This window comes from Falco cherrug, chromosome Z (assembly GCF_023634085.1).
Source record: "Falco cherrug isolate bFalChe1 chromosome Z, bFalChe1.pri, whole genome shotgun sequence".
NCBI lineage: Eukaryota > Metazoa > Chordata > Aves > Falconiformes > Falconidae > Falco > Falco cherrug.
In genome coordinates, this window is record NC_073720.1 from 49,353,458 (window position 1) to 49,378,457 (window position 25,000).

Here is a 25,000-nt window from a genome sequence, read left to right on the forward strand (position 1 = left end):
CAAAAAATGTCAACCCTAGAGCTGTGTTCTGTCATTAAGAAACTTTAAAAGCCTTCAAAATTCTTCCACATAGATGTTCATATATATATATATATATATATATATGTAAATTAAAATAATTTTGAATAGGCTATCAACTACACTCAAGATGATTCATTTTCACAGCATTTCTTTCATTATTTATGCTGAATAGCAAATGTTTTCCGTGGAGTCACTGTTTATGACAGCTGTGTGAGGGTTTCTTTGAAACTTTCTTTTTTAAATATAACTTAGTTTCATGATTTAGTATCATACAGCATAGCTGAAAATACAGTATTTTCCGGGTTATAGAACAGGACCATAACTACATAACTACATATTCATGTGCAAGTCTCATTACATATAGCTTCAGAATCCTAATTCTGATCAGAATTTTCAAAACAACGTTAAGATATGGGATCGTTATTTCATGAAGGTTTGAGAAAGCAAGAAGGTAAACAAAAAAACTGCCTGCAGAGCTCTTCTATGTAGGCTGAACTATATGATACTGCTGTTTCCTTAGCCACATATTTTCACATGCAGAGCTTAAAAGGGAAACTGAAATCCACTTACCAGTTCTGGAAGAGGGCAAATATCTCCTGTGTTCATATACAATCCTTCCACTACCATAAATCTTCGAGTGACACGGGCCTTGCGAGGATTCTTCAGAGAAAGACATGGTTTCAGTTCATATCAATTGTTACTAACAAGCAAAGTTCTGAAAATTCTTTGACAGGGAAGGACAGTAATGGGAAGGGAAGGAAGATGTCATCTCTTTTTCAAGTAAGCTTTTACTTTAGTTTAAACGTTATATTTATAATTTGTAACAAAAGTTGAAATGCTTCATTGGACTAGTTTTTCTTTATTTTGTAATAATTTTAAAGCTTTTGACACAAGATTTAAGATGCCTTGTTTTGCAACAAATCATAACCAATCCATTTGAACCTTATGAATAAAATACAAACAATACAACTACAGAATAAATACTACAAATCTTGGTCTCTATTATATTCATCATTAGTCTGAGCATTTAAAAGGGTTTTCAACAAGTGGCTGGTGCACCAGGATTCTCAGTGCAGCACAAACCTCCCTCAAGTAGCATCTTCATAAAACACAACCCAAAAGTATTTGTAACATTCAAGTTACAACCTCCTTGTCTGATCTCTGGGCAATACAGGCCATAAGAATATCCTGCACTGGTTTCTGTTTAAATTTCAGTGTTATGATTTGAGTTTTGTTGTTTTAAAATGTTGTTCCCCTGGTATTTACTTGAAACCTTATTGGTATCTTCCAATCAAGGACATTAAGTCATGCTTCTTACCTTTCTCAGTTCTTGTAAAAAGATTCAGAGAACATCTATTTCACTTTTCTGAGTGGTAGGCACCAAAATTAGGCACAGTCTACTCCACAAGTTGGACCAACTCTAATGGTAAGATCTACCTCTTCCTAGTCAGTGTGTCTTAGTCATACACACATGGTCTATATTAAGCTCTTGGCCACCTACTTTATGTTCACATTCAGCTAATTACACTACGAAACTTAAACCATGTAGCTAAATCAAAGCACTCTGCTCTAACAAACCGAATGTTATACAAATTGCATCACTAGTCTGTCAAACACATCTAAGAACTCATGTAAAGACTATCTGACAAAATGTATTATCCATGAAGGTACGTTAACTACTATGTTATCTATAAATCTTCTCTTAATCAGACCAATTACTGATTGGCTAATAATTATGCAGTTAATTTATTTTACTTTTTCTATGTGCTAGCAGAAAATCAGCTGCCTTCCATTTGTCTAAAACTTTCCTTCACTCTGTGAACAAGGCATATAATGGCGATAGCTCTTCAGCTAACTCTTTATCTGCCTTTGGACACCCTTTTTTATTACTGTCAAAATGAGAAGCAAGCCATCAGACTGATCCAGATTTTTTGAGAGAGAGAACATCTTAAGAGTTGAGTGCAAGGTAGGATAAGTGTCTAAGGAGGGAAAAAAAAAAATCATGTTGATTCTGTAAATCAAAGGGTTAGAAGAGTAGCCACTTTTGTGTTGATTTTACAGTGTGGCATTCAAACTGATAATTGACTTGCACGATTTACTAGGTAAATGTAGTTACATAAATTTTTAAAAGACCGAAAATCCTCTGTAATAATGTTTTAAAAAAATAAAATGATCTCACACTTGAGTTAACTTCCCATAAAGATATTCACCCACTACCAATGCCTGTAAGCTCACTTCCAGTGTTTACACAAATGCAAATAAATAAATAAACATTTAAAAAAATTATCTTAATTACGTAAGTAACATTAACTGCTCAATACAGATTTATAAAAAACAATTAACTGCTTACAATAGTTGCATCCATTCATTTATACAACCCAGTAAAAACGAGTGGGGAAGATGGCACAAAAAAGTACAAATATTTCTTCAAAGGAATGGTACCTTTTGATCTTCAGTCTCCTGTTCTTTCAGCAGTCGTTCAAGGTCAGCCATATCATTATGCTTAAATAACTTGATGTTACTACGAGATGCTTGTAATCCCTTCTGAATAGCAAAGCAGGCAGCTTCATCTCTGTAAATACAGCAAGCCCTTCTAAGTTTGCACTTGGTTCAGCAATTATACAAAGAAAGCTGGCTGTTAGGATTGTCCTGCGTCCTACAGCAGATATCTGTACTTAGCTGTAGTTAAAACCAAGTTTATTAAAGCATCATATATTTTATTTGCAATTTGAAGACTCTTTTCCAAAGCTTCTCAACTTTCCTATGCACTGTAGCCACTAAAAGGCAACAGGTTTTTCTCTTGAAGTGTACGTGGAGGGTTTTTTTTGTTTGTATGTGACAGCAGTTTGAACACAGCATTCCATGGACCGCCTACAATGCCATGGCGATCATCCTGGTAACCTCTCACTCCATTTGCTCTGGGGTCATAGAAAAAAGGTGTAAAGATGTGCCTGTAGCATTTACAGTGGTCCTCCAAGTTCTCAAAACCTGCTTTTTAATATCCATTGGGCATTACTAGCTCAGTGTTCAAAGAACTATCCACCATTTTTAAGTGTTGGAAAAACAAATCTCTGAGCATGATGGGACGCAATATCAAAGATGCTTAAGTTGTATAATCTTTTAAAAGTGGCAACTAAATCAAACCTTCTGCACATGTTAAATTCAGTAATTTCAACCAAGTTGCACCAAAAAGGTGAGATCTTTTGTCAGTGAGAAGCTGAAACTGTACAAGCTAAGTCCAGGATACACAGGCATCCCTGAATGGTATGCACAATCCTGGTCATTTGTCTCAAAAAATCTGATCTGGAAAATGTTCAAAGATGATCAAAAACCATAATCAAAGTTATGAAAGAACTTCTGTAAAAGAAATCAAATAGGCTGCAAGTTACACTTAGAAAAGAGAGCACTGAAGATTTTGGCAGATGAAAACAAAAGTATCAGTGTGTTGTAGCTTAAACCCAGCAGGCAGCTAAGCCCCACACTGCCACTCACTCAATCCCCCCATGGAGAAGACACATCAGTTCACTGTCTAAAAGTCAACAGCATGGACTGAAATTAGTAGGTGTTATATGAAAAAATAAGAAATGCCTGTTTTGAATAAAATGTTAAACTGTGAAAGGATACATCACTGAAGCATTGTGGATATTAAGGATTTACAAAGGTACTAAAAGAATAGGAAGGTTTATGAAAAATGCATCAACTACTACTAAATCCACCCTTCTCTTTGTCTCAGAATGTCTTGACTATTGCTACATTGTTTCTCCTGGGTTTTTTATTATTCCCTAGACAAACTATGACTGGCTATTTCCAGGGACCAGATACCAGGCTTGATGAATCCTTAGTTTGATCCTTCATAGCTGTTCCTTTGTTATTTTAATATGTACCAATATTTATCCAACTAATCCATTGCAAATATGTATGAAGGGAACAACTGTCCTGCAAGAAAGGTGAGAAGCCAGAAGTAAACAGAAAAGCAAACTGATTTTACAGTTTCTTAAGAAGAAAACTAGCTATCAGATTCCTGTTAGTTGTTGCATGTACAAGTTTGTGGTTTTTTTCAGCTGAGTGCCCAAGTCTCCTCTTCTACAATAACATCAGTAACCTATTTGATTTGGAGTATTTGCGCTTTGTACAACAAAATATTTGATCAAAACCAGCATTATTTTTTAAATGGTTAACTTAATATGATTGACAACAATGAAAAAGAAAATTTCAAAGGAACGCTCTTTAACCCAGAACTTCTCAAGCAGAAAAACCATACTTACACAAATACAATGTCCCCTCTTTTCGAATATGCAGGAATAGCACTGGCAATTGTTGCAAATCCATATGAGTATATAATAGCTTCCTCTGTCCTCATGAATTTTGCTAATCGTTCTTCTAATTCTAAGTGCACATCTATTTGAGAGAAAAGATGAGATCTTAAGACAGTTTACTTGTTTTCACATCACAAAGACTATCACTTCTTTTAACAACCATTAATTGAAGCAAAAAGAATGTTTATTTGTACAAAAAGTGTTACAAGTAACTTCCAAAAAACAGCTGCAACCAATCTATTCTTAAACTGATAAGTAACCTGATGTTAATCAGAAACTTTAATACATCTAAAAATATTTATGTAATGTGGTTATCTTGTGTTCCTATGCAATGGTAATTAAAATCTACTTGTGATTAGACCACAAGTAAATGATGCCGTGTTCCTGGACTGTGGCTAGGGAGCACAGTCACTACGGTCAGACAACAAATAGCTCCATAATTTATAGCAATAAATGAGGTCCTGTTGGCAGACTCAGTTCTTCCAAGCTGATGCTTCCACTACGTATAGCACTGCTATCACCACAACAGAAAACTGCTCTTGTCAGGCTGCAATCACATACCATCTCCTGAATGCACTAAGGTCACCATCTCCATGCCAGAGATTACTCACCCTTAAGATAAACTAACACAATTATACACACAAATTTGGTCAAAGTGACCCATGTTAGAAACAGAACAACACTAAACCAAAAGATTAAGAAGTGTAATACCACATGGTGAGTAGATTGTTGCTGCAGGAAGGTGACCACGGTATTAAGTATTCTGCCTAAGCAAAATAATCTGCATCAGACAAACTGTTATTTTAATTGTGTAACTTTCTTGCCACTACCTGCTTCCACTAACAAAAGTTAGTCAGAGAATTATGCCTTTAATCAACTGAAAATAAACAAGATTAAAGGGCAAACAGAGGTCCTTAGTGTGACTTGGAAGATCACCAATGGCCAAATGTTGTCTTTCTGCAATTACTGAAAGTTCATTGACACTGAAATCAAATGAACAACATCAGTTAAAAATACAGATTCTTCAATAGCCTATGAGGCACCATTATATCGAAGTTGCTATTTCTAGCCAGGTACCAACAGCAAGGGTGTAAGAAGAAAGGGCTCTGCAAAAATCTTAACTTTGCCATACTAAACAAACACCTAGCATAACCTTTTCTCAGAAAGGCACATCCACCCGATTCATCTATTTATACAATAAAAGCAAAAGGTATGTCTTCAAACAACAGCCTCTCAACCACATTCAAGAGCAATTTTAGCCACTGACTGCAAACTATAAATCTTGAACAATCCTTTCCTAATGTTTACCTGCACACCAAATAATGGAATGGAAAAGAATTATTTTATTTGGTTTTCCACTGATTTTATATGGAAACAAAAATTTTAATCCTTATTATTTTGAAGTTTTATTTTGCTACCTATCACTTTGATCCAGCTGTATTAGATACACCAAATATTCAGAGAAACCTACACTACCCTTTCTTCTCCAAAGTCGTTGGAAGGAAGGACACTGATTGAGGTTATCTAATCTACTTTCTGAGAGAGATTTTTCATAGTCCTTTTTCAGAACCTTTGTATCTTTTTCTTTGTTACATTGACTTCAGGACCTATGAAACAGTCCCCAGTCAGGATTCAAAACAGAATGGATGAACCTTGATTCAATTATTGAACAAAAGCCCAAGAAAGATCTTTTTCTAGCAGCAAGTACCAAAAAGAGGCTGGCCACACACAATATAAACAACATTCAGCCAAAAATGTTCTTTCCTGAAGCCCTGCCAGCAGAGAATAACAGGGGAAACATGAACTGAACTACTACTATTGAGTGCCCAGCTATTGATATCTAACAGAAAAAACACTTTTGAGTGTAAAAGACCACCTACATCCTTTAACTAAAAAATTAGAAAGATGACACCATTGCTGTTAAAAATGAAAACTTGTCTGCTTCTCAATGAGCTTTACTCAGCAACAACTACCACTACACTGAGCATGGGCTAGGTAAAAAGATTAGATGAAACAAATACTCTCAGCAATAATGAGCTAATGAATATAATCAGATTCATGTTAGGTAAGTAAATTTTACGAGCCTAGTAAGTTTTGCTAAGGGCAAGAACATGTAAGTTCGGAATGACATACAGCATAGAAAAATGTGATACATAAATTACAGAAGGGAAACAGTGATTTGTATAATTGTGAGGCTGAAAAACTTAAGACAGTATTAATAAAGGCTTCACTACCATTCTGCCATGATAAAAACAGAGTACTACCTAACTCTTCTTTATCACAATGATTTGCTTTAGCCTGGTTACATCACTTGGATTAGCCTAGCTTAAGTGAAAGCTGCAAACAGTACCTGGAGTACATTGCTAAGAGGAAGATATGACTGGAATAGCTTTCTATGCTACTATGAAACCTTAATAAAACTATCACTGTCAACAACTGCTATATAGTCCCAGTCTAGTGCCTAGCACATGCTTGCACACAAGTGAAAAGCAGAAGAACTGCAACCAAATCCCACACCACCTTCTATATATTTTATTAGGTGGCCAGTCCTGATCTTCACAGTACAACTGAAATTCTGTCTGCTAGGCAATCAACAATAGCCTTAAAAAATTCACCACCAGAAAAGTGATACGCCCCTCAGCTGTCATTATGGAGACAACCACCATAAAAGATTCAGTTATGTGTGAATATACTGGTATTTCAAGCTTATCATAGGATAAAGGCATGGATGCATTTTTCAGGGATACAGCACAAAGCAAAAACGTCTTAATAGGGACTCACAAAATCTATGAAATCCCTTCAAACAGGTAGAGATAGAAGAATCAAGTCTCCACTCAAAATAAATTATAACATAATATCTATGTTTCCAAATAAAGAGATCTCTAGTAACGATATGAAATATCAGCCCCTAAAAGGGCATAATTCTGACTGACAACAATTGACAATCACCAGTTAAGTCCTATATAGTTAAGAGGAAACTACGTAGTTCTGGATACAACATAACTCATTTATCAAAGTCACAGCACACAAAAAATTGTCAAAAAAGTTTGAGACATACAAAAGAAGAGTTTATTATCTGACATTCATAATCCTGTAATACTCAAATGTTTGAAGTCAAGGGAAAACGAAAATGGGAAAACAGTTGGGGATCCAACAAGAACAGCAGGTGTTTGTCTGCAATTTGAAACAAATTCTCTGTTACTTTATCTGTAAAAGATGGTATCTCAAATAGGTGACTAACATAATTTCTTTGCTAGTGACATCATCCAGCAATACCACAGATTATATCCCCCGCTTTGTGAAATGGAGCATGTACCCAAAAAATTCAAAGCCAATGAACAGTAACCAAACTAAATGCAAAAACTATAGAGTTTGGATCTTAGGATGAGACCTCCAAAGAGGGCAGGAGAGAGCCCAAAGTATCTCACTTAACAGAGAAAAACTTAACCGGTTTGTTTCAAATAATTACTAGAAAGAAGCAAAGTGGAAAATTTCACAAAACTTAACATCAACCTGGACTCAAAAGGCAGGACGCATTAGTCCACAAGTTTCTTTGAGTTTTTCAGTGTTTTGGGGGAAAAACAAAACAAACAAAAAAACCCTGTATGAATTCCAAAAGACCACTGCTGAACAGTGATCAGTGTGGGAATCTACCTTCCTAAAACTCTCTACTAATCAATGTGCTACCATCACCTTCTTTCGAAAATAATTATGATTCTAGGCTAATGAACAACTATGAGACTGACATTTAAGACTCAACTTTGTTCTGATACATAGACCTCTAACAAACCAAAATAGGTACGGTACCTAGCTGATCACTTTAAGGACTAACTTGATTAACTGAGAAAAGTTCAAATTAGTCTTGAATTCAAGTCAAGGCTATAGGAAGCTAACTCTATGAGATCACTGAGTACAAACACACTGTGAATTCCATCACCTCTGGAAAGACACCAGAAAGTTCACAAGACAATGAGTTGATGGTTTTAGCCTGCAACTGTGCAGCTATTCCTGTATTACTGCCTGGTTTCCATGCAGTATTTCAAAATAACAACATCTGTAAAGAACTGTTTCCAGAGCCTGATATTTAACAACTTACTACTTCCTAAAAAGATTGAGAAAACCCTTAGTAACACCTGATCACATCATAAAAATCTCTTAATTACAACATTGAAGTTATCTGTAAAGTAAAACCTCATTTTGACTACAGCATTTGATAAGCTTAACTAATAATCTTTATCACAGAAATCAGACTGCCCTCTTGCGGTCTACTCAGAAACTTATTATTAATTTACACTTTAATTCACAATATATGAATAAATTCCAATGTTTCTTTTCTCTTTCTATTACGGTGACCAGAACTAAAACACATTGTATTTAACTTTGCAACTGTCCCCCAAGACCAGCATTAGAAAGAGTAAGAAAACACATAAAATTAATAAGAAACAAAGCTATAAGCAATAAACACTACCAATCCTTAACAAATACATTTAAAATTGTGTTAGAGGGTGACTGTTCTTCACAGCACCAGAAATAATTTACTACTAAAATACAGGACTGTTTTGGCTGACTTAACAAACCAGTCTGAGCACCTTTAAAGGCAGATCAAAGAAAGTTACTCACCAAAAGTGCCATAGAATCCTCTAGGTCCACAAGTGCCAACACCATATTTCTTCAGAGATGCCTGGGCCGCACTCTTTTAACAGAAAAGAATTACATGAAATATTTGTTCTTACACTAGATCTCTAACTTTTCTATTCGCTTCATATTGGCAATCCTATACCAATGTACATAGGGTAGTTGTTGCATCATGTAACATGACCTGATCTACAGGAAGTATAATAATGTACTGAATTTATTAATTAATTTCACATGAAAACTATTTTAGACAAGTGTTTGAGCATTACTCATCATATTCTAGTGATTAAGGACATTAGATATTAATCTAAATTTGATAATCAGCTAGTACACAGTAAGAACACCAGGTTAAACTTTAGGAAAAAGACAATTCAACAGCACAAAATTACAAGGTTTATAATCTTCCTTGCTGCTTTAGAAGTATACTCCCTTGACCAAGTTTGTGCTTTCCAAAGTAATTCTTAATTTCAAGATAACATACAAAGTAAAAGAGGAATAATTACATAAACACAGTAACTGGAAGAACTCACCTTAACCTTTTCATTATCCAGCAGTCCAAGAAAGTTAAATGATGCAAAGTTTATGCATTCCTTGCCATTAACAGTGATTATATGGGTGGGAGGACTGAAAAAAATTACAGACCTATTGTTATGAATGAACAGTTGCCGTTTTCATAAACAGACAAACAGTATAGGATTTTTGTTTTTCAACACTAAGAAGCACATAGCTTCTCCAAGATTCCTTCTTTCCACTTCTTCCTACGCAGCTGCCATTCAAGTTCAGTGTCAAGTGGCAAATATACTGCTATACTCCACTAAAACTGTATCCCTGTAATTTAGTAAAGAAACCATAAATACCTTCTTGAGATATTTAATGATTCTGTCTTGAAAACTTAATTCATACAAAGATGACTCCTGAAGAAATAAAGTTACTCCTTTAAAATCAAAGTAATACCTCTTTGGAAGAATACTACAAATAAAAAGTGAATTTCATTGCTACTTGCTTCCATGATACACAAATCTAAAACCAATGTTTTTGTCATAAAGCAGACCCACAATACCAACCTTGTACTGAATCAAGTTCCTGAAATATAGGTACTAGCTGTAAGCAGATAGAAGTACTGTATTGTCTGTCAGCTCAAGTTTCCAACTCTGTTTAATCCATAATGGTTTGAATAACTCATGTAACCAGGAAACACAGAAAATGTGAAAAAACCACAACCAATAGTAACAAAAGAACAAGAGCACAATAAATAATGAAGGACAGTGCAGCAGTGCACAGAAATTTTCTGCCCTAAAAAAATGATGATTTAGATAAGCATTAAAAAATTGAAGATAAAAATAGCCATCACTCCTTTAAATGCAAGTATCACATCTGTGTGTAGTGTTCTAAAAAACCCTGCTTTGGCAATTCTACACTACAATACCACAAAATCAAGTTTCAATTAATCACTCAGGAGTGCCGAGAAGTCTCAAAGTTAAGCTGAACACAAAATCTTATGTGTGTCCATTTCAGTATGCGTACTACAGTTGAGAATCTATACTATTCCTCAAACATAATAGTATCAACAAGCTTTTCCCATGTGGGAACTAGCACTGAACAATTTCCACAATCAAAATTAAACAGGGCTGCTCAAATGTCAAATGCCTATGCACAGCTGCTCCAAATCTGGCTGCTGACAATATTTCAATGGGTATATTTGGCGTGCAAAGCAAATAGACTTCAAGTCCAAGCTATTCACTGCAAGTTAAGAAAAACATTTAACTGCCTGAACTTCACTTAAAAATACTCCATGATTTTGTTTCATATCTGCTCACTTTTAAAAATTAAGCACATTACTTCAACCAAGCAACCACAAAGTTTACAAAACAACTTTGGAAAGCTTTCTGCTAACACAGTGTATGCACCATGCACCTTCATCACTGTCATTCCAAGACATTAAACCGACAAAAGCTGAACCTGACCCCACAAAAAAGCTGTCCTGCATTACTGCAGTGCATCTTCTGCACAGAAGGAGCATTGCACGAATATGCAGGAAACTGCCTTGGGGAACTTCCTGCTATTAAAAATATACCTGGACCTGTTCCTCTGGCTTGCTCATCAATGAGTTGTACCAAACATCTGAAGTCCTATTAAGTGAAACAACTACTTAGGTTTGCAGATATTCAGATAGAGCAGACCTCTACCTATGGATTTTGGCACTAACACAAGGTTTAGTATATTCCCAGCATACTATTAGACCTGGTAAATGTACAAATAATTGCCCCCACAGCTCTATCTCTCAAATCTAGAAAATACACTAATGTTCACCAAGAACTTACCCCTAACAAAGCTGCAGACCCCATGAAAACATGGCCACGCTTTGCTATCAGAATTTTACCCAACCTTCTAAAGGAATACTCATGGTTAAGCAGAAAACGCTCATGGAAAAACTAATTCCAGTGAATAATTAGATACAAAACATGGCTGCTAGTAGTATCATAAAACTTTCCTTGCAATGACAAAAACAAGAAGTCTTTGCAAAAGGAAAATGGTGAAAGACTTAATTTCTTTACAGTGCCATGTATCTCTCTTCCTCTAGTATAACACAGTTTGTTAGGCATCACGTTTAGGGACAACTGTTATGAGATACTGAGTGATCCAGCTGAAACCATAAATAAAAATATGATTTCAAGCTATATTCAAAGAATCTGCAAGCAAGACCTTCAGAAACTGTGTTTTTTAAGAACCAAAAGCACTACATCCATACGTAGACCTCTCACTTATCTCCTAAGTGTTGCATGTATTGAAAAATCAGTCACAGAAGATGATAAAGTAAAAGCCAGATCTTTAGTGCCTTTTCATTTTAAAGCAAAACAAGAATCAGCATGAGAATTTTGCAGACATACTGTTTTAGCAGACAGGTTTACATTTTCTGAATGATGTCTTGTACAACTAAGCTATCTTGCATAAATTATTTCGCAGAAAGGCTACCACAAGAAGTAACTAACTTCTGAACTATGACTGAGCTGTCATGGGTAACTTGGTCACCACTGATTCAAGATTGGTTTGTTTGAAAAAGTCTCTGCATTGTTGGCTTTGCTTATCATATGGCAATGTTACCAGGATTATGCAAGTGTTCAGCAGAAAGTAGCATACTAACGTAAGGCAGAAACCACCTTGCATCCTGAGGGAGGAGGAAGTCTGCCTCCCCCAGGCAGCGTGTCAAAGTTTTTCCTGAAATACTTAATACTTCCCAACTGGTCAGGAGCCTATATAAACCCTATCCACACATTACTGCAAATATGCAATATTAAACCACCACACACTAAGATAATTAAGATTTATGTAAATTGCCATTCATGGTAGACATTAACACATGAAAATCATGGAAAGATGACTACCTCATTAACATCAACAGGGCTCCCCTAAAATACTAATTAAAAAGGGGACAGAAATTCTCTTGAGTTGGAATTAGGATGCAGACACTTTCATTTCTGTATTAATCCTGAAACATGGGTTGAGTTTATAGCCCAAGTTGCAATCTCATAGCTGTTGAGCAACTTAAGGGAATGTAGTTGGCAGTTTAAATTTTAGAAGACAAATGCCAAGTTTTGCCCATAGCCACTATTAAGTTCAACAGCCACAACATATTAATGTTCTGTCACAACACATTCCCTAGCTGTAAGCACTGGAAAGTTCTAAATAATTTAAACAATTTCTGAATCAAGCTGAAAGATATATTTGTTCAGATTTTTTTTAAATGTCCAACGCTTTCTTTGCCACAGTCTTGTTTGTTTCAAAATTCTAAACAATAACAGGATCGTTCACATCACAGTTGATTAAAACAGGCATCACTTTTCTAAAGCAGACTTTTCCATGGTGGCAGAACCATCAAAATGGAGCTCCCTATGGCAGCAAATAATTCTGCTTTGTCACTAAAATATTTTAAAATATTGGTGTCACTAGAAGGATATTAAGAATGCTTATATTGTAAAAGTTACCGACATAAATCTGAAGCTTGTGAAAGAAATTTCAATGCAATTTCTGAAACACTGTGACTCTTGCCTAAGTCAGCACACATTCTAAAACCTCCTAACACAGAAGAAAGTAACACTGAGCCATAATTTCCTCATGGAACAACTTCACCATCAAGCATCTCGGTGCACTTCTGACTGTCCAAAGAGGAACAACTTGTCACGAAGTGCCAAGTGGCTAGCCACAAAATCAGTTTCTTCTGAAGCGATTAGTGATGACAGTTTTCCCCCCAAGGCCTACACAGAAAGTGGTAACCACTTCTGGAGGTTTAAGTCTTCATATTCAGAAAAAATGAAACATTACTACCAAACAATACAGATCCCCAATAATGGCAAAGATAAAAATGTCTCTCCCCCCACTGCCAATATTTTTTTAAAAAATTCATAACAACATTTAAAGTAAGAAAGATTTTTCTTGATAATGCTGCAAAACCAAGATATCTCTCCAGCTGCAAATTCAGTCCTGCTATCTAAAAATGGAATTAATTTCTGAAAGGTTTTAAGGATAGTGAAAAGCTTAGTAAGAAATACACTTAAAAATATGGACATTGAGTATTTGAGCTGAAAAAAACCCCAGAATTTATTCTGAATTACATTTACCCTGAAACAATGTTGTAGTTGAGAGCTGGGTGATCTTTTGGCACAGGAGGTACAAGAGGCTCTGGCTGCCATTCTTCAATCAACTCTTCCTTTTCCTGGACAGGAGAAAAACAATACAGCTCAAAAAGGATTTGTGCTAGAAAAGACATTATGCATTAAGAAACAGTTGGAAATAGTTGTATAAGAAATTATGTAGGCTAATATGTGTCACCTGAGACACTTACAATTGACATTATCTCAGTTTGCTCAATTGAGGGCTCTGAATTCTTCAAATGGAAGATGTAAAGAAAGATATCCCAGTTGCTCCTGTGCATTAAAGACATGATAATCAAGAAAAGAGATACTAACTTGGTGTTCCTGCCAAATTTTGATCGATATTGTTTCACTCAATTATGAAAATCCTCCTCTACAGTTTATGTAATTGAATACAAATTACATAATAGTTGAATATAAATTGCCTAACTTTACATTCTCAAGTCCTCAACAGTGGCATTAAAATCTTAGCAAAATAACAGATACATGAGCAGGAAACAATACAGAAAAACTGCCAAATGCTCAAATGGTAGCAACTACTGAACCATGCAGCCCCCCCCCAACCTAACCACGGAGGAATACTGAATGCACGTTCATTTTCAAAGTCCTTTATCTGGAAAACCTAAGTTAGAAGATTTTCTAAAGGACATGCAGTGGACCAGCATAACAGGTGCATTAGACTAATTCCACACCAATTAACCACCACTCAGGCAACTCGCCAAAATCATCCTTCATACCACGAAAGCAGCCCTTCCTGGAGGATTATTTACTAGTACAGCATGACACACCTGATAACTAACTTTGAATGGTATGACTGCAATGGGTTTCTATTTCTCCATTACTTCAAAAAGCAGTAGAATATTTAAGGCTACCAAAATACAAATTCTACAATTCATTTTTTGAAAACACCATAGCAATACCTTTTTCCATTTTTATTTTTTCCAAATGCACTTTTCAAAGCCTTCAAAGTACAAAAACAAATAAAGACATGAAAAAATAAAAAGGAAACTACATGCAACAATATAATTAGTCTCCTGCATTTTTGTCACTTTCCTTTTACTAAACTAATGAATAACTAGGTATTTCCAGAGTATTAATTAATATCCCAGGAGCTCCACAAATGTCTACTTCAAAACACAAATTGAAATTTCAATATCCCTGTATTTCAGAAAAGATCCTTTTTATGTAAGCGTAGTCAGTTGTGTTTCTAGTATCTTGCAGATGTACTTTAAATACATTTTTTTTAACCTTCTCATGTTAGATTTCTTACTGAAATTTAACCCATGGGACATGTATTTTAAAGGAAATAAAATGCCATTAATATGTGTGACAGAAGTGAATGTATTTAATATTTTGAAGTGGCTGCACTTGTGTTAGAAGAAGTGTTTAGTTTCTTTAGCCACCACAGGACAGCCCCAGCTGGAGCCATGCACTCAGTTATGCATGCATTGAAATGCTGTTCCACATACCATTAAAGTAGGGGGTTAACTTACCCTGCACTAGTGCCATTCATAGCATGTCAAATAACAGATTTTGTTGCTTCAACTAAAAAAAAAATCTAAACAGATAATGGAGCACCAGAGAACAGAACAATAAAACTGTGTGTAAATACTATTGACTACTATTCATTGCCGTATTCTATTATCAAACCTCATGCTTGACACGACCCAGTAAATACCTCAAGAATGCTATTGGAGATTACCAGGTGATACACCCTACAAAGATTAACATGCAACACAGTTCCAAAATGGTGGAAAAGTAGTACCCAAACCCAGGTTAATCTCAGAGTGGAACCACAACCATAACCCCGTATGCTAAACTCCACTGTTCCAAGTCAGAGTGGCAATTCCATTCTCACCTCAGAGCAGGTACTAATGTGCATCTCTATACGGTATTGCTATTTAAAAAAAATGTCAAAAACATAATTTAACACTAAATGCGCTGACCCACAGCACTGCAAGCCAGCAGCTGCTACAATACAGTTCCCTCCCAGCCACATTCTTGTTCCTTGTGCTGGCATAGGCAGTTAGAGAACCAGACAATAAACTTGTTGAGAAAAATGATCCAGATAAAAACTAACTCAGTAAAAGCAGGATGGAAACATAGCTAAACTAGATCCCACAACACAGAGGTCCCAAACTAGACTGGCTGATGCTACTGGGAAACTGTATCCTGAGTTACAGTTGCCCAGCAGTATCATACCTTTTTCACAAGAGTTCAAAATGACTTCCAAAAAGCAGAAAGCAGGCTGTGTGCGCATGCAACCTTCACTCTGCTCCTACACTTGGTGTCAAAAGTCCCCAAATCCCTGATATGCAGCCTGCAACAACAGTTGTGTCCATTGTAGAGCACTGGACTGGGGGCAGGGCAGGGTCGTGTGTCTGTGTGTTGCTGTTTTTTTGTTTTAACTCTGAAGCAGAATAAATCAGGTGAGCAGTAGTGCAGCCTGTCAGTTATGGAAGGATAAATAAGAAAAGCGTTAGATGGCATCAAATGCCTAAAAGGGAAGGGCTTAAAAAGCATGGTGTTTCTTCTCTGTAAGTTCTGAACACAAAGAACATTTGGACAGATTTTATACAACATAGTTCAAAGCCAGAGCAGGCAACAACATACATTTCCTTCAAATAGGGCAGAATTAAAGCTATGCAAGCATGTACTTAGCTTTTTCACTTAAGTGTAATTTTTTGAACTAAGGCTACAAAGTATCACCATCAGCTTAGCAACTGGTAACACGAATTCGACTAAAATCTTTTTTCCACCCAGTCTAGCAGTAAGAAAAACACTATTTATACCAAGACACTGTAACTACATTATAAATTAGCATACTATAACTACATATATACATATAACTACATAGCATACTATAACTACACTATAAATTAGCATAGTACAATTGTAGTTGAGATCTGTGAACATAAAGATAATGAGCAATTCCTAATTAGCACTTTTCTCCCCCATTCATACCAAATTTTAAGAAGTTTCCATTTTTCCCTTTGAAATGTTTGCAGCACTAACAGCAAGGTGACAAGCCACAGATGAGATGTGGCAATATCCCAATTTTTTTTCTTAACAGAAAATAAAATATATGGAAGACTAATCCTCATTTTAAAAAACATTGTTTCACTAATTCTAGCTCACATTCATTCTACTCATCCATTACAAATCACAAACAATTGCATCTTCACTTCTTACGTCTTCTGTTTTCACATGTACTTAGCACAGGCAATAGTTTACCAAAAGCTTGTGTGACGCAGTTCCTCTATTATGGTAGGGGACTGGAGATACTGGTGATTAAAGTGAGTACCAATCTCAATCTAAAATGGCCATCCGCACTGCAGACGGGACAGTCCATCTCACTTCCCCCTTCCATTCACCAAGTATCTCAGTACACTGACCTATCCTTTCAGGGTAAATATGATCATCTCACTCAGGTGAAAGACACAGCAGAAGCAGGGTTTCATACAGTGACCCCACATTCCTAACAGCACTTTTAACTTCTACCTCCTAAACAGACACCGTATTTCAAACTAATATGAAGAATAAAAATGTTAATTTTCAAGCATATAAAGAACCAGATTTTAATTTACAATGTAACATCCTCAATATATAGCTGATTCGCTTATTTCTCCTCAGTTCACTGTATTGAAAATATCCACTTGATGAAAAAAATTAACACTTTCAACTTCCACTCTCCGGCTATAAGTGAACTCAGCTCCTCCTCTTTCCATTTTATAATTGTTTTTAATGTATATAAACAGAAATGTTAAATAAAATATAAATATCAATACCCACAAAAATATGACTGAAATGTTTACAAATATATAAACTGCAATACACAAACTTATTTATACATTTGTGCATATATGTAAACATTTAAAATATATTCATCTAAATACATACACACACATATAAAATAAATAAAACGGGTTTGGGTGGTTGTTATTTTGTTGGTGTGGTTTTTACTTTTTAAATGCTAGATACCTTGGGTAAGAGAAATACTTGGGTGTAAACACAAACTCAATTTTAACGCAAACACAAAAACCATAATTTAAATAAGTTGCCTTGTTGACCCTGTTTTTTTAAAATTCTGTTCATGAAGACATTTTTGAGCTAGCACTATAGTTATGAAACAGTGTCATACACGCATCTGTGTCAACATCCAGAGATTAACAGTATTTTTTTATTTGCTGGTCCTCAAATAACAGCTCTTTAATTTCACGGTATTTATCGAATCGTATATCAGCATGGCATAAATTGGTAAAAATAATGGCCAAGCTAATTAGAAATTTATTTATTTCAACCTGTGCTAATACTTAAGAGAATCTTTACCTACATAGGGTGTCTTGGTTCAATATGACTGAAAACCTTTACAAGAACAGACTACATCTGCTCTTCCCCGTAGCAACCTCTCAGTGCTGTTCCTGCACAATAAGGCGCTCTTGTGGCCTACAGTACTTCTCAGCCATGCATCAAGCATTTGTCTCTGACAGGAACCGCACAGCCTCCTGACTAATACCACTCTAATAAAACAGTTCCATGCTACTACCACAGCAAAAATTCTAAAAACAAGAAAACAACTATGCCTTCCATCCACAAATTAAAAGACATGGCTCCTAGCAGGACTTTTTGAGACAAAAGCTCAGTATCATTTACCACAAAGTGAAAGCCGCATACATCTGGAGGGGACCTTCCTTTCACACAAATGGCTGCTGGCTGGAGAGTGCGTGTATAGCTCAGTGATGCCATGCAGTCTCCTACAGCTTGCTGCAGTCCTCAGTGGCACTTTGCCACTTCTCCATAGAGTTCATTTTGGGTGAAAAGCCCACAAGAATCTCTACATCTAGCACCTTGTCTGGCCAGTCTTTTTTGTACTTCCCCAAATCCCAAACTATCAGGAACTTAGAGAGAAGTACTCCACTTTTTTAGTTAATGACTTGGGAGATTCCATTATTTTGGAATAGAACCAATAGGAGTACCTACAAACACTGTTTGTTATTAAAGGATGACAAGTTGCAAGCCGATTCCTGCACTGGCTTTCACAGTACTCTTGCTACGTAGTTGACTAAACCCAGAAGCCCCCTTTGGGGTGGATTTCTTCAGTGTTTTAGAAGTGTGACTCTGAAGTGCACTAGGTTGCACCACGTACCATCTATGTCTGGTTCCCCAGCACAGACTGGTCCTGACAGATCACATTAAGATGGCTGTGTAACAGTGCTGTTCTTCAGTAGTATTTATGTGGAGCCTGCTCTGCTCTGGCAGGGTTCCCAACAATAATTCACAGAGAAACTCCAAGTACCACTACATGGGTGGCTGACACAAAGGCAGCCTGAGCTGGCCTATCTCCAATGCCTGTACCTAAGTATTTCTTTCTGGTGTGGTAAAGACTGGACACCAACCACAGCATGAAGAAACCTAGAACAAATCAGAAGGCAAATCAGCAGTCTCCTTGCTGAAAACCTGGCATGTAGCTACACACAGCTCAACATGCACACCAGCCTGGTTTTTTGTGTGGGATCCCATATTACGTGAAACAGACTGTACTGGGTTTGGTTGTGACGGTGTTAATTTTCTTGATAACAGCTCATACAGCGCTGTGGTTTAGATCTGTGACCAGAACAATACTGATAACACACTCATGTTGCAGCTTTTGCTGAAGAGTGTGTGCACAGTGTGAAGGCTTCTGTTTCCCACAATGCCCACAGGGTGAACAGATTGGGGGGTGCACAAGAGACTGGGAGGGGAGACAACCTGGCAGATGACCCAAACTAACCTAACGAATATTCCATACCACATAATGTGACACTCGGCAATAAAAAGGAAAGGGGGAAGGTAGGGAAGTTAGCCATCTTTTGCTTGAGAACTGATTGGGATTTGGTCCCTGAGGGATTGCCTTTGCATTACTTTCCTTGTTTCTCTCTTCTTCCCTTTCTTCTTTGCTTATTAAACAATCTTATCATCACTCACAAGTTTTCTTGCTTTTACTTTTTCTTTCCTATTCCCCAATACCAATGGGGGTGGGGGAGAAAGTGTGCGAGCAGCTGTGCTGTGCTTAGCTGCCTGCTGGGGCTAACCCACAACACAGACCAGTGTCAACTATCTGTGGATTTGCAGTGAAGGTGGATTTTTTTTCTCCCTACAGTTATTCCTCTACACAAAACAAACAAGCTCTTTTCACAGCAATTATCTGCATTATAGAAAAGGAGATGGAATCACTCCACACATCTGATGCACCAGTCTGCTTAAGTCCTCGAACTATAGAAGACTTAGACTTTCACTTTCACTTCACTGCTGTATTTATGCTTACTTTCAATAAAGTATCTGTAGACAAGATATTCCCTTTGAAATACATTTCTTTGCATGGAAAACACTGCTTCCATCTTCAGAGTTCAATGGTTAAGCCAACTATCTTGTTATATATCAAGATATATAATATATATATCAAGATATAGCAATATATAAATAATATATATCATATATAACAAGATATATCTTGTAATCTCCTTCATCAGCAGCCAACTCAAACATACCATCAGACCAAAAAGCCTTCTCACACTCTATTCTTTTTGCCATCAAGATACAGGTAACAAAAAACTAGAGGTGTTGATGGCTAACATCTCAAGTCAAACCTGTTGCTATAATACAGCTCTTAGCATTCTGCAAATGTTTTTCTTCTGTGTCTTGCAACTATACATCAATACACACACTATGCAATTCTTGATGACTTTGGATTTTTGCAAGTATTCACATTCCTTTCCACTCCTCAAGCTCAGTGAAGTTTGTATATATCTCAACAAAAGTATCTCAGCAATAACATATTTGCAGGCTTATGTTCTTCAAAAAGCAAGTTACTGCTGTCCTGCCAATGAACTGTCATACTGCAAAAGTAGGACTGTTTTTAAGCATGAGTCTTTTCCCTTTCTGACCCCCTTCTAAACCCGTTTCCACTGAGCTGCAGCAGACCAGCTACTCACATGCAATCTCCCAAATGCTCATGGCCCCCCATTAAGAAGATAAAAGAACAGTTCTCTTCCTTGCATAATACCACTGCTCCAGATTTCTCTGAGCGTTTTCTTAAACATCTCAATTTCAGCAAAATGGTCTGTCAGTGAATGAAGGAGATGACCTGCAACTGGACGATAATACTAAAGATGCAAATAGACATATCTGACTGTAATCCTTACTTTGTGAGGAAGAGATAGGTTTCAGCTTTTCCAGGTCACCAATCACATAAGAGTAGCCAAGAGCTTCTTCCCCACCATCTACTGCTGAGAATGAATCTTGCAAAAGACAACAGTTATCCTCCAAAATACCAGAGATCAAAAACATCTGATGCAGGAAAGCTCTACTAAATGAACTACCACTGTTTCTGAATGGACAGTCAAGGGCTCCTTTAAAGCTGCAGCATGTCTTCCCAAATGATCTGAACATTCAGCACTTCACCGCACTGGACTTCCCTTTGTGTTCACCCCTCCTCTCTATTCTTATCAAAGGTAGCAAACTTCAAGAATCCCAGGATCATTTCAAACTCATCCAAGTACAAAATTGAACTGGCCTTTCTTGATTCCCATGCAGTTCACTTCTTGCCTCCAATAAATTCATGCCAAAGTTTCAGAATACTCAAAGGTTGTCTAGTAAGTACTCCCCAGAAGAGGACACTTCCTGCAGATGTGCTCACATGCACAGCCTTATGCCTATAGTCCCTGCATGCTGTTCACTGATGCATTACACTGAGCTCAGATGCTTGATGTATCCTTAACAAGAATGACATCAAAAAGCATGCAAGCACATGATATAGATAGGAATGACAAGGTAAAATACCCACAAATCTCCTTCCACAAACCCTCCTCAGTACCATGAAGAAATTCCAGTAGTTTACCTCATTCATAAAGGATACCATTCCTCAAACCCTAGCAAACTAAGCTTGTTTGTTACATAGGACTTCAGACAGTTCAGATCAACCCCTCACATACACAAGCTGGTTGGGATATTGCAATAAATCGCTATAGTTCATCTGTGACTGAGGGAAAAAAAAAAAAAAAAAAAAAAAAAAAAAAAAAAAAAAAGAGTATAACCTTGTTCATCCTTTGAATGTAACCAATGGCACACTCAGACATTAAGCACCAAGAAAAATTAGCCCAGGGACATCTCCAAAACAAGCTCCACCAATTTCTGATAGTCTCCAGCCAGAAGAGAGAAATTCCAGTCTCCACAATTACAGATGCGCCTTTTTTTTTTTTTTTGAGACAACTACATTGCAAAAGAAGAGAACTGCAACTAAACTCCACAAAGTTTTTTGGAACCCACTTAACACTGTAAACTCTCTGAGCTATTACAGACACCACATATACAGACTGATCATTTTCCTACTCTCTACACTCTTATAGTTCATTTTGTTTGGTGGGGTTTTTTTAGTATAGCTTCCATTTCTAAAACAAAACTATTCATTGAGTAGAGCTAATGCCAGGTTTTCATAACTTGGCAATCAGTCACATCAGTTCTTCTATACTTCTTAGACTCTCAAACACGGTGCTACTGTAAAAGCACACTGAAGCGTTTAAGCAATAAGCAGTTTCTTAGTCCAGTGTAAGCCCACCCTCTGAAATCCTAAAAAAACAGCACAGTTTGTGACGCAGCAGTGGTTCAACCCTAATATATCAATAGCTATAAATTGTTCCTTTAAAGAAAAATATTCTTCCACCATACCTTAAGTGTTAGATCAGATCGCTCTTGAAGCTTGTATGTCTTGGAGAAAAGAAGTCTAATTATCCACAGAATTAGAATTCCTTCTAAAATGAGATGGTAAGCAGGAGCCTGAAAATAAAAGCACAAAAAAAAGTCTATACAAAATTCTATTTGAATCAGTGTAACACTAGGCAACAGTTTTGTCTCTACTAGTACACTTGCAAAAAAATCCAAAGCTGATCATTAGCTGACATGTATTTCTAAAGCAGCAAAAATTATGATTAGATGAAAGTGGATTGCTTTACAACTACTACTTGTAGCTGTTAACTTGAGTTTGAACAGTTTATTCTCTAGTTATAAACAAGGCACACTCTAAATTGATAAGCGGTTTCAGTTCCACACATGCACATAAACTAAATATTGGGAGCAATGGCAGACAGGGGTTGCACCAGCATCTGTGAAGGCAGATTTCACAAGACAAAGTCTCCTGAGAGCCTGAAGGTCTGTGTCATTTATACACACCCACTTCAATCCTACATTCTTGCATAGTCCACGAGCAGGGACAGCTACTGTTATTCACAAAGTAACCTAATCCTGTCCTCACACATTTTTGTTAGTTTCATAGGCACTTTGAGCAGGTATAACCCAACAGTCACCAGGAACAGTTTTGCCGCTGTGTCATTTACTGTTCTGTGTAGACACAGTATTTAGGAATATTTACAGCAAACCCGGAAAGAGTGTTAATCCAAGATGAAGTTTGCCTCTTTGGGTGCTTGGAGGGAGGAAAGTCAGGTTCCTCTGGCAGCACTGCTAGTTTAAAGTAGATGTGGAGTTGTGACATCAGCATTTGACACATAGTTTTAATGACTGGTTTAGTTACTTCACTTCAGAAAGGCTCCCATCTAGACTGTGGACATTCATAATTTGTAAAAGACTCAAATTGCAACATACCAGCATTTTCTGGTGGGATATGACCTGCCAACAAAGGCAGTGGAATGCGCCACACAACCAGAAACTAAAGGAAATTGAATGCAAATATTCAAAACCAGTAAGGAGACCTATGGCATACCAAACTGCAAATAATGAATTAATCATTTGCAGAGTACTTTTCAGTTCACCAAACTTGTTAAGAATACCTATGTACACCACGACATCTAAAGAACACACAGTACAGTAGTAGTAGAGGTCCACAGAAACTACTTCCCTGCGCTTTTCAGTGCCTACGATTATCTGGAATGCAGTGTACTAGGCTGTGCTACCAGCTTCAGCAGCTCAGCACTTCCATATTCGCACTGCAAACCATAGCACAAATCCTTAAAAAGTTATGAACCTTAGCCAAATCCCGAGAGGGGAACAGACTGTTGATACAAGACTGCTGCCTATCATCAGGAAATCCTTTTTAACACCACGAAACAAAGCCTGGATGCAAACATGCCACCCTGACCCCCTCCAGGAGATAACTCAAGCATGAACATTTAAAAGTTGCTTCTTCCTTTGTGAATAACACTTGTAAGTTACAAACCCCGGCCTTACTTACAACGCGCACTGTGAATGTTATTAAGGTTTAATGCGCCGGTATGGACCTGAAATGCAGCTTCGTAAACTTACACAGAGGGGAACGTGACCGCGCACCGACCGCTTTCCACACCCGGCTGCGGCGCACGCACAGGCGGGTACGGCCGGCCCCCGCCGCACCCGCGCTGGCACCGCCACCGGCACCGGCACCGCCACCCGCCCGGCCGCCGCCCTGCCCCGCCGCCCAGCCCCGCGCCGGCCCGCTCCTGCCCTCCCGCTCCCCGGGCCAGCGGCCGCGGGACACGGCGCCCTCACTCCCATCGCCTTGAGGCGGCTCGGCAGCGACTGCCAACCGCCCGCCCCCTCCGCGGCCGCCCCGCGCCAGCGGCCGGACACCAGCCCGCGCCGCAGAGCGCACCTCGTAGAAGGCCTGTACCATCTCCACCAGCACCCACTGCTGCCCCGCGCCCGCCGCCGCCATGGCCGCACCTGCCCACTTCCGCTTCCGCGGCCCGCCCGCGCGCGCGCGTCGGGGGCGGAGGGGCGGGCCCACGGCCGCGAGAGAGCGCCCCCTGCGGCCCGGCGGGGGCAGGGCAGGCCGCGGCGCCGGCACCGCCGGGGGCCGGTGCGGGGGGGCGGGGGCCTCTCCGAGGTTCGGTCACGGCGGGCTGTAAAGACGCGTCTTGCCCGGCAGCGCTCGTCGGCGCCGCTGCAGCTGCGGCTCCCCGCGGCCGTCACCAACTGCCGTTGTCTCCGGCAGCCCGGATCAGGGAGCCAGGCCGGGCCGGCAAGGTGCGCCCTTCGGCGTTAGGTAGCGGAAACCAGCGATACATCGAGCCTGCGCTAGGCCGGGTGCCTCGGTGTGCGCGCCCTCGCCGCGCCCCAAACCGGGCACCGTGCGCTGAGGGCGCGGGCGACCTCGCGGTGCCGCTCCCCCCGCGCCTGGGCGCCGTCCCGGTGAGCCGTCCCGTGCCCGGCGCCCCCTCCGCCGGGCGCCCCCTCAGCCCACGCCGCGCTTGCTGCCTGCGCGCCGGCAGCGGGTGACTTGGCTGCTGCAAGGAGCGGTTGTTCAGACACTCGGCTAATGAATGGCAAAAGCAAAGCCGGAGTGTAGTGCAACTAACGAGTGAATTCGAGTAGGAAGAGAAGCTACAGCTTCAAGAGTGGTGACAAAGTGAACAG

The 25,000-nt window shown here is 38.5% G+C and overlaps 1 protein-coding gene across 1 annotated transcript in view; it reads right to left on the bottom strand.

Moving 5' to 3' along the window:
• SPTLC1 (serine palmitoyltransferase long chain base subunit 1) overlaps positions 1-24,347 on the bottom strand; it is a 34,225-nt gene extending 9,878 nt beyond the window's left edge. Inside the window, exons 1-8 of the mRNA XM_055699516.1 lie at positions 24,237-24,347; positions 22,325-22,432; positions 13,589-13,683; positions 9,503-9,596; positions 8,958-9,030; positions 4,287-4,419; positions 2,464-2,593; positions 592-681 (exon numbers count right to left, since the gene is read on the bottom strand). Coding sequence (XP_055555491.1) covers positions 592-681; positions 2,464-2,593; positions 4,287-4,419; positions 8,958-9,030; positions 9,503-9,596; positions 13,589-13,683; positions 22,325-22,432; positions 24,237-24,299 — 786 coding nt within the window. The 5' untranslated portion in view covers positions 24,300-24,347. The remainder of the gene's footprint in view (positions 1-591; positions 682-2,463; positions 2,594-4,286; positions 4,420-8,957; positions 9,031-9,502; positions 9,597-13,588; positions 13,684-22,324; positions 22,433-24,236) is intronic.
• Between the last annotated feature and the right edge of the window lie 653 nt (positions 24,348-25,000).